Below are 10,781 nucleotides of genomic sequence, written 5' to 3' on the forward strand. Positions count from 1 at the left end.
CTGTCCCCAGCTTCCTCACATCCCAAGCCCAGTTGAGCTGGGGAGACTGGGGAGACCTTTGTGACATGGGGCCTCCATCCATTTCCCAGTCAGTGGATGCCAGGCCCCTGAGGGCATGGACTGGAGTACCTGGGATGGCAGCATCATCACTGCCTGGCTCTCGGGCATGTGTCTTTATGGGCTGATTTTCCAAGGTGTCTTTTAATGTCCAGGAAAGTCCCACTCGGGAGCTCAGCGACCAGAGATTCCCAGAGGTCACGGCACCTTCACCGCAGCCCGTGCAGAGCAACAGCACCAGTCCCACAAGCCCGATGGACAGACTGAGCACATCTGACGACTCGGATGGCAACGCCTCTGAAGAGAGTGAGGACTTGTGGTGGGCTGAGCGCCCAGAGCTGCCCCTCCAGGCCTGATTCCCTTGGGCATAGCGGGCATCAGGTGGCACTAGCACAAGGCCCCAGAGAATCTGGAGGCGAATCCACATGGACTACAGTGGGCGCTCTCTGAAGGGTGGAGCTCGAATTGAGAGTCCACAGGCTGAGAGAGGGAGTGGGCACAGCAGTAATGATGAGCCCAGCTGAGCGGCAGCAGGCTGAGAGGGCAGCGGGCGCCGCAGAGACAGGCCTGGCCGAGGGCGTCAGGCCGAGGGGGCAGCAACAGGCCCGGCTGAGGGCGTCAGGCCGAGGGGGCAGCGACAGGCCCTGTTGAGAGCAGTCAGGCCAAGGGGGCGGCGGGCGCAGCAGCGACAGGCCCGACTGAGGGCGTCAGGCCGAGGGGGCGGCGACAGGCCCGGCCGAGGGCGTCAGGCCGCAGGAGCGGCGGGCGCGGCAGCGACAGGCCCGGCCGAGGGCGTCAGGCTGAGGGGGCGGCGGGCGCGGCAGCGACAGGCCCGGCCGAGGGCGTCAGGCTGAGGGGGCAGCGACAGGCCCGGCCGAGGGCGTCAGGCCGAGGGGGCGGCGGGCGCGGCAGCGACAGGCCCGGCCGAGGGCGTCAGGCTGAGGGGGCAGCGACAGGCCCGGCCGAGGGCGTCAGGCCGAGGGGGCGGCGGGCGCAGCAGCGACAGGCCCGGCCGAGGGCGTCAGGCCGAGGGGGCGGCGGGCGCGGTAGCGATAGGCCAGGCTGAGGGGTGGCAGGACTGGGCACAGTAGCAATAGGCCTGCTCCCTGATGTGTCACTGTGGTCGTTGTCTGCTCCAGGCGGTGGATTTGAGTGGGATGATGACTTTCCACTCATGCCCGTGAAGTCATCGTTAATGTCCTCACTGACGGTCATGCCGGTGATGCCAGTCTCGGCTGTCCCCAGCCTTCCCTCGCTGGTCCCAGTCCAGAAGCAGGTGCCACCGATCCAGTTCTCCCGGTTCACCGTGTCACCTGCACCGGTGTCCAGGTTCTCCATCACACACGTCTCTGACTCAAACATAGAGTCTGTAGGAGGTGAGGGCTGAGGCTGGGTGCTCAATCCTATAGGGAGCTGGGGGTGATGAGACTTGCAGCAATCTCTCTTAGAGCTGTTCTGGCTAGCATGCCATGCGTGGCTGGGTCTGCCTGCAGCCCGGGACCCATCTGATTGCCTTGGGATCCATTATAGGAAGCAAAGTGGGGTGGTTTGGATGCGGAAGGGGAGCCATGAACTCCTGAAGTTCACTCAGACTCTGATACCGGTAAGTCCCCCTCCCCTAGGGGGGCCCCATACACCAAATCAGGCAGTTTGTTGCCTGTAGATGTACCGCAGGCTTAGGGAGGGAATACACAGAACTAGGAGCCAGGACTCCTGGGTTCAACAGTCATCTCGATCACTGACTTGCTGAGTGACCTTGGGTTAGTCACTGCACCCCCCTCGTGCCTCAGTTTCCCCATGTATGAGATGGATGTGCCCACCATGCTGTGCTGCTCAGTGAGCTGATGTCTGAACTCACCAGTACTAAGTACTATTAGTTCTTACATGCATCTGACCAAGTGGGTATTCACCCACGAAAGCTCATGCTCCAAAACGTCTGTTAGTCTATAAGGTGCCACAGGATTCTTTGCTGCTTTTACAGATCCAGACTAACACGGCCACCCCTCTGATACTATTAGTTCTTACTGTGTCTGTGGGCCCTTATGCAGGCCGCATGCTGCCCAGCAAGTAGCAGCGTGGCCCAGCTCTCCTGCTTGTCTAAAGGAGCTGTTTGTCTGAGCTTGGGAACTAGAGCGGGAATGTTGTCCCTGTGACATCAGGCTCTCCTCCCCAGGCCCTAAGCCCTCTAGGGAGGCTGCCAAGCATGAACGTGGCTGGGTCATGTCAGTGCCCCATACCACACAAAGGCGCTTCCCCTTGTTGGCTGGGAGTGGTGGACTTGGCCCCTCCGTGTTGTACTCAGCGTAGGCCGCCAGCCTTACCAGCTAAGGTGGGATGGGTCTGTCGAGGTGACATGTCCATTCCTGTGGGCTGGCTCCTAAAGTTCTGAGAACTCCGCCTGTTCTGTCTCTGTTCCAGGCAGCAGTGAAGACGGTGACAGAGAATGAGCCTGCCCACATGGTTGCTTGGACGTCTCCTGGTGTCGGTGTCGGCCTCGGGGCCAAGGAGAGAGGCTGAAGGACGGGATCCGCACGCGGGCCCTGGGCTCCTGGGACCTCGCTCTATTTTTCTAGGCAGATTTTATAGGAAGGATTTTGTTTGCTGCTAGCCGGAATCGTGCCCGGTGGCGCTGCAGCAAGGCGGTTGGTGATGACCGTGCGTGTGCGTGGGTGGATGGGTGGGCGCGTGTGTGTATAAATATACATATATAAATTATAGCATTTAAAGGGTAGCGCTGTGACCTTGCTAACATCACTGAGTCTCCACCTTGGCCATTTTGCAACCCAGCAGCTCACATCTCGTGGCGTCTTGCTCCCCTCTCCCCCGGCTTCCCGAGAAGAGTCCAGACTCACCTCTCGGTGATGGCTGCCCTGTTCCTGTGCTCTCCGGGCTGCCTGACATGTAAGGACCTTGGCATTCCTGCACTTTCACATCAGTAGATGGGAGGGGCACTCCAGCCATGCTCTCTGCTGCATGGGCACTTGGCTTTTTGGTCACGGGACACTGCCCGTCTTTGGTTATGGTCTTCCTCCTTCCTGCTGGGTGTTTGTAATCTCTAACGCGCCTCTCCTCTAAGCACTGTTCTGCCGCCTGCGTCTGGAGCTGTTGGGAGAGGAGGGCTCAGGACAGTTACAGCAGCACTGGATATTGTTGCCGAGGTCAGGAAGGAGCAGCAGCTACGCCAGTGGCAATGCGGGCCTAGCACAGATAGCCCATGTGCCTTGGCTTGGGAAAGAGCTGTGGCAAAGCAGGGGAGACGGCCTGGGTGGAGGCCAAACTCCCAGGCCCTAGGCTGATCACTGCTGATTAGGGGAAGCTCTTGACATTTATTTCTCTGTGATTTACTTTTCCAGAACTCTCTTGCTAACAGCACTTGCCCTTTGCCTCCGATCTCCAGCTCCCCCGCAGGGCATCTGGTAAGAGCCCCCTAGGATCTGGGAGCATCTCAGTAAGAGCAGTTTGTTTGCCCTGTCCTCCCTGCTGTAGGCTGGCGTGTTCCCCCACCTGCCTTTCTCCCAGCTGTGTCCTCCCTGTGTGGGTCCCTGCCATTCTTCTAGTGTCACTGGAGCCCAGGTGCGGCACCTGCCTGCCCCAGAATTATAGCTGAGTAGAATGGTACAGGCCAAGGGCAGAGCAGGGCTGGCCTGGGAGCCAGGCATTCCCAGCTTGGACACTCACTCCCTTGACTCCTCTGTGGCCTTAGGTAAGTCACTGAGCCTCCCTGCCCCCGTTTCCCCATCTGTAAAATGGGGATACTTGCTTGCCCTCCCTTGCAAGAGGTGATGTGAAGGATGGCAGCCTTAACGCCTAGCAAGTGCTCTGGGAAGTGCTAAGTATTATTATCCGGCCATGTTTCATCCCTGAGGGAGAGCCGGTGGTACCCTAAGGTGTTTGTGTTTGCTACACAGCAGGGTTTTCCCCAGATGCCCACACTCCTTTTGCACCTGTAAGTGGAGCCCTTTTGGCATTGCACCCTGTGCAGTGGAGGGCAAGGCCAGGGAGTGGGAGCCCAGTGCTCTCCTTGGTAATGGGGCTGGCAGCATGGTGCCTGGCGCCAACAGGCAAGGCCTTCAGGGGTGGTTTTGTGCCAGACTGCCAGGCATCCCAGCAGATGGTGCATGTCCAGAGAGCTGGTAGCCGTGTGCTGCTGGGAGGTGTCAGGTGTGTAGCTAAGCAGAGGAACTGCCAACTGTACTATTTTTGTAAAACTGAACAAACCTGCTGTTGACTGAACTAACTCCAATGTGCTGTAAGTTATTGTTGCCAAAGAGATGTAAAGAATTTATCGAGGGGTGAGGTCTCTGTTGTTTTTTATTTTTATTAGTTCGAGGCTTAGGATAATTGTGCAATTCTGCCTTCCCGAAGGAAAAGAGACTAAATGGAGCAGAGAGCAGCCTCGAAATCAGGGGTTGTTTCCTTTTGGGCCTATAGACCAAATGCTGAGGTGAGAAATCAGCCCCCGCGTCACTGCCCTTGCCTGCTTGCCGACTTTGGGGAGGTGGGGGTGTGTGCGTGTGGCATCTCTGGTTGAATTTGTTTTGTTTTCGATCCTGTTGTGCCTGGGCAGTGCTGTGCATTTGGCAGAGATTAAGAGGCAGCAAAGCAGGCACCATGCTCAGCCCCCCTCCCCACCACATGTGGTGCTTGCAAAGCCGCTGGCTCTCACTTCCATCTGCATTTCACTGTTGGATTGTGAGTGGGGCATGAAAAGCACTTTAACCTCTCCCTCCATCTCTGCCTCCCCACCCTCCTAGCTCTGTTTGCCTCCCGCTGCTCCTGGCTGGGTAGTTTCACCTGGCAGTGTCCTGGCTCCCTGCATGGCCTGTCCCCTCTGGAGTGACACTGCTGGGGCTATGCATGGCTCCCCTGCAGGGCGTGGGAGCTTCGGCGGGCTGGCGGTGTCAGGCTGATGTCCCGGGCCCTGCTTAGCTCTGGTGCGAGGGATAGCAGGGACTGCCATTTGCACAGTCACCGTTTGGATGGGTGGTGGGAGCTCTGCAAGTGCCACTCGGAGCTAAGCTGCTGTGCCTTGCCTCTCGCCCCGATCACTCAGCCCAGCATGTTCTGCCAGGCCAGGGGTTGGACTAGCAGCCCCAGCCCCTCCTGTTACATGGGGCACAGGGGTTGCTGGATGCACATATATGTGGATGTGCAGCCCCCATCCCAGTGACCATTCCTTTGGGCCCTGTATGGGCCAGCCCAGCGACCAGGCCCTCGGCTTTGGCTGGGAGAGTGCAAGTACGGCCCTGCAGAATACACTCCTCGCACATCCACCATGTGGGGCTCAGACCGGCAGAGGCCCTGGCACCATCCCTCTGCACTAGTGGTGACTGCACCATAGCCAAGGGCCACGGGCTACTCACACCGTGTGCCGCAAATAGTTCCTGTTAGCGGGCTTGACGTCTCCACCCCGGAATGGGCCCTTCTTCCAAGCCCTCGCGTCACTAGACCAGTTACAACTGTAGAGACTTAGCACTGGCCCCTCTTATTTGTCTCCATGCTAAGGGCCCAAGCTCCATTGCTCCTGGCCCTACCTCATTGTCCTTGCCCTCCTCCAGCCCCTCTTCCCCATGGGCCGGGAGTATAACAAGCACCACCCAGATGGAGCCACCCCCATTGACTTTGAGTAGGGCATTAGAGCAGGAGTTCTCACACAGACCCCCCTGCCCCGACAACAAAAATTACTGCATGCCTCCGGGAAGGGGGACTAGAGCCCAAGGCCAGCCACCCAGGGCGGGGGGCAGAGGGGGAGCGGGGCAAAGCTTGAGGGTTTCAGCCCTGGGCGGTGGGCTCGGACCTTGGCTTCAGCCCCTAGCCCCACCAAGTGTAATGCCAGCCCTGGCAACCCCATTAAAATGGGGTTACAACCCACTTTGGGGTCCTGACCCACAGTTTACTACCCGCTGCATCGGAGTCCGATCACTGCTCCTCTAGCCTCAGCCTTACGCAGCCTGCCATGGTGCTAGCAGAGCTGGCCGGGGGGGCTACCATCACCGATGCCCGGTGCTTTAGGCTCAGTTGCTCCAATTACTCTGGCACCCAGTGAACTGCAAGGGGCCGTGAATTTTTTTTTGCTGCCAATGTGCATTCCAGCCCCTTGCATTTGTCAGCTTGTTCCCCTAGTTTGTGTAGGTCTCACTCACACTCCTCTCCCGTCCTGACTAAAGAACCTCACATCAGCAGCACAGTTTGCTACCTCCCTGCTCACACCCACCCCCTCGCCATCTTATTAAAATCTTACACATCACAGGCCGTCGGATTGTGCTGTGAGGCCCCTGCTGTTAGCCTTCTGCCATGATGCACGGCTGGTCTTTGTGGGCAGGTGCCTCGACAGGTTTTGCACCATGACAACACTTTGCTGCTCACACATCAGGACCCCTCCCCCAAGCAGCCACGTGTCTAGGACCTTGTCAAAGGCCATTTGAAAGTGGAAATAAATGGTCACATCTGGACACATTCAATGAATGCCAGAGCTAATTGCAGCCTCAAAGCACTGAGCAGCTGTGTTGCTCCTGGCCCTTGACTTGGTCAGAAACCGCTGGAGGGCCAGCAGCCCAGTGCAGCAGTAGCAGCTCCATTTATTGTCTAGCAATATTGACTCCCGGGCCAGCAGCCCTCTGTAACCAGGACTGCACTGTAGTTTGATGGGCTCTCTCCTCCTTGCTGCTCCTGCCCCCTCACCTTCCTCCACTCAAGCAGCTTACTGCAACTCAGTGCTTCACGTGGGCGTGAAGTGGTGCAGGAGCCACTGGCTGCCTTGCACGGGGGATGACGTAGGCGGAATAACAGTGAAAAGACTCATCAGCTGTTAGCTTTGCCTGAGGCCCCTTTATTCAGCACACGGTCTTGCCATGTGCTGCTCTTAAATATTCATCAGGGCTGGAGCTGCTGAGGTGACTGCAAAGCTGGAGAGCGAGATAGATTAAAGCACTGATGAACACTAAGCAGGTGGTTTCTTGCACCTTCAGCTTGGTGTGGTGTTTAACAACCAGGGCCTCACCTCCTAGTCAGGGTGATGGGACCAGCCTTCAAGGCTTCTTCTGCTGCCCCAACTGATGCTGGCTTTGCCCATAGGGTCTTATCACCTGCTCACGCTCCCTTTGCAGATGAGCAGGGAGCTGGGCCTAGCGCACCTGTATTCCCTTGGCTAGCACCTCAGGCTGCAGCCTGACTCTTGGCTTTAATACACAAATGCCTCATGGGGCAGCTGCAGGATTAACCCTTTTTTAAACTTCTTTCCTGCTTCACTTGTTTGCTCACCTGTGTAAGGCTGCCCCTGGAGCACTGACAACCTGTGTGTGTTAGCAGTAGCCTTCTCACACCCACCTCCCCACACGGCAGCTGGCGGGGTGGTGCAGTGAGCATGGTGCCTTGCTTACCATGTGCACAAGTCTCCTCCCTGCTAGCGGAGAGCAGAGGCAAACTGAAGAGGAGCTAAAATCCCCCCTGCTGCATGATCCCACCCTGGCTAGGCCCTTCAGGCACAACCACAGCTGGTTAGTTACTGCCTAAACCAGGGCACTGCTTTAGCTGCAAACTGCCTCCTGCTGCTTCTCTTCCCGGGGAGGAGTAAATCTTCTGAATTAGTGTCCCCTCAAGACCTACAGCACAGCTCACAGGCAGGGGGCTGTGCGAGGCAAAGCACTGGGGGATGTATTGAAGGAAGCATTTTGGGGTGCAGGAGCCCCACGGCATAGAACAGGGGCAGCAAAGACCAGCCCCAAGGGAGCTTCCAGAGTAACCAGCTGCCCATACGCTCTTCCCCAGCCAGGCACTGGAGGGTGTCTTCCAGCATTCGGTAAAGTTGGCACTACGGTGGCTGTTAGCAGCAGACTGCCACGGCCCTGTGCTGCAGAGCAACATGCCACTGGCTGTATAGGTCTGAAAGGTGCCCAAGGCCAAAGCATGGGCCCAGGGCAGGCCAGGGGAGGTTAGCTAATAACTGTGCTGGGAGCAGCCCGAGCTAGGCAGGAACTGTTAATCCCTTTTCATCTCCCTTTCCTTCCTCGTGGCCATGGGGAAAACGGGCAGAGCTCCAGAGTTTGGTCTATAGAGTCAAAAGCACCTGCCTCTGGGGCAGGATGAGGCCAGAGCTGCATCTTGGCTATTTTTTTTAAATCTAAAGGCTATTACATTGTATATTTTATCAATACGGGTCATAATTACTGTATTTTTTATCAGTGCGGATTTCCATACAGCTCCCAGCATGTGTGTCAAATATCATTGGGCCAATAATAAAGTTTTTAAAATAGTGTAACCAGCCTGCTCTGCCCATCATTCCCCTGGGCGGGCTGGGGGCCAGGGCAGCTGGCATGGAGCAGAGGCACTTGTGCAGGGCAGTGCTTATTAACCTGGCTTAGGGGAGCTGGGCTGGGAGGAGGCATTACATTTTCTAACCCAAACTGTCTGCAGCCTGGCCTTGCCTCCCCTGGGGGAGACCCACCTCTAGAGTTAGGTAAGTAACATTTTCAAAGCAGGTTGGTAAGGAAGCAGTTTGGCTGTAGATCATTAACACTAGAACCAAAAAACTCCTCCTTGTGTTGTGGAGCAGAGCTTGCTGCATCCTCCAGCTGCTGCTAATGTGCCCTGACCCTGAACAGCTGCACCCAAAGAAGGGGAACCACAGCCCCGTAAAGCCCTGCTCCTTCCCAGCTGCAAGAGACACCAACTTCACAAGGAAAAGAAAACTCATGCACCCAGACCAAGGATTTGTAGGTTTTATTGCTCATAAATTACTGTTCCAAAAATAGTAATTTCAGGGTACATGGTGCAGCCGCTAGAAAGTGCAGGGAAGCAGCCAGAGCGGCAGCACAGCACCTCTACAGGGGCATGCTGGTTGGGAAGCTTGGCTGCCCAAGTTGAAAGCCCTCTGGCTAAGCAGGCTCCTCGAAGCGAGCAGCCTTTCTGGGAGGGTTTGAACAAGTGCTTGGAGTAGGCCAAGCAGTGCAGTGATGTGCAGCCCTCAGCCCTCCACGGGATCCACTGGGAGGGGAGAAGTGACCAGGCCTGCTCCCTCCCTAGTCTCCCACCCAAGGCCGTAGCTGTAGTAACAACATCACTATCCTGCTAGGCTCCCTCCCTCCCCATGCTGTGGGCCAGTGGCTGCATGGCAGACATTGTGCACAACCCACCTCGCTCACACCACAGGAAGGCACAGCGTGATGGGGGACACCATCTGGAAAGCTCCAGGACAAGAGACCCGCTCACAGAGATGTTAGGCTGGAGCTGGTCCCCGAGGAGCCCTGCAGCCTCGCCAAGCTCCTTGGCCTCTCTTTGGTCCCATGATTCATGGGAGGCCAGGTCTGAGTTCACTCAGGGCCCATTTGTGCAGCCGTTCTGAGTCTTTGGTCCACACAGGGCAGAATTAAGGCAGTATGGGGCCTCAGGCACACCACAGCTGAAGCCTCTTTGGCTGTCCCCAGGGGGTGTCAGAGTTAAGGTGGAGTGGGCAGGTCACAGGTCTGGCAGCTATTGTTTCAGGCTGGCTGCACACTCAGGCAAGCAGCAGCACCACTCATTTACATTTTTGGCGCTCACGGACAAGAAAACATCTTTAAGGTCAGTTGCTGGCCTCAAGCTAGGACTGTAGCAGTCGCAACCCTAAACCTGGGGCCAATATTCCTTATAGCTTCAGCTGGCCCTGGCTCCACCTGAACCAGTTACTGCATCAGCAGGGCTGCAGCCCGGCAGAACTTCACTCCTGGAGCAGGAAAATGCCCATGTGAGCGAGGACTGAGCACAGGGACCGGGCCCAGAGAAAACTAGTACAGCCAAAAACAGAGGCCGTTCACTTGTGCTGAGCCTTGTAGTCTGCAGGGTGTTTTGTTAGTGCTTGGCACTGCCCGGGGGCCTAGTTCAGAGCAGCGCAGTCTCAGGGCTTGTCTACACTCAAACTGCTGCAGCGCTTTGCTGAGGCTGCTCCCGAGCACCACCTCCCAGAGGGGTTAGGACGGGTTAACGGCAGCCCTCAGGCACCAGAGAGTTTTCATACCTCAGCGCCAGAGTTATGGCCTCACATCACCTCAGGGAGAGCAGCCCGCCCGAGCCCTCACTGACTCTGCTGAAAAGCAGGGGAAGTCGCAGTGCCCAGAGGCACAAAGAGCAGATTATAGACAACAGTTGGACAGATTTAACCCCATGGGGTGGGGCTGTGCATCCAGCTTCACCCACAGCAGTGCAAGGCAGCCCATGAGGTCCCTGCAGCTTGGTGCCCACTGCGGGGCTCAGGCTCTCCCCCTGCGGGGGGGTGGGGGGTGCTGTCATGGCAGCTGCAGCAAGCAGCCATTGATTATAGGGGTCAAATATACTTTCTTTTATATAAAAATACAAACACTGGACACTGCATTTGGCTTTGTTTGCTACTTGACATAAGCTTATTAGGGGCTAAACCTAGAGCGCAGTAACGCACAGGCAGCACTAGCTCTGCGATCTAGCCCTTAAAAAAAAAGGGCAAACAGACAAACCATGAAGGCAGCCACCCCTTTCATGGGCACCATCTGGGCTTCCGGCCCCGATTTCTGATCTAGCCTCTGATGGAGCAAGGCAGGGAAGGACCCAGCTCCGCTGCAGGGCCTGTTCCCACAGGTTGTGGAGGTGTTTTCCCCTTTCTCCTTCCTCATGCTTTAGTAAGGACACAAGGCCTGAGAACAGGCATTGCTGCTGCAGAAGCCTCAGCACAGGCACTGGGGGGAGCTGAGATAGCCTCATGCTGAGAGGAGGGCAGA

The 10,781-nt window shown here is 57.0% G+C and overlaps 1 protein-coding gene across 6 annotated transcripts in view; it reads left to right on the top strand.

The window, feature by feature from the left end:
- Positions 1-8,876, top strand: part of AATK (apoptosis associated tyrosine kinase) — a 64,600-nt gene extending 55,724 nt beyond the window's left edge. For all 6 annotated transcript variants that reach the window (XM_050920739.1, XM_050920742.1, XM_050920744.1 and 3 more), the window contains exons 12-14: positions 213-363; positions 1,197-1,433; positions 2,476-8,876. In XM_050920739.1, coding sequence (XP_050776696.1) covers positions 213-363; positions 1,197-1,433; positions 2,476-2,504 — 417 coding nt within the window. In that variant the 3' untranslated portion in view covers positions 2,505-8,876. The remainder of the gene's footprint in view (positions 1-212; positions 364-1,196; positions 1,434-2,475) is intronic.
- The last annotated feature ends 1,905 nt before the right edge of the window (positions 8,877-10,781 follow it).

This window comes from Gopherus flavomarginatus, chromosome 12 (assembly GCF_025201925.1).
Source record: "Gopherus flavomarginatus isolate rGopFla2 chromosome 12, rGopFla2.mat.asm, whole genome shotgun sequence".
Lineage (NCBI taxonomy): Eukaryota > Metazoa > Chordata > Testudines > Testudinidae > Gopherus > Gopherus flavomarginatus.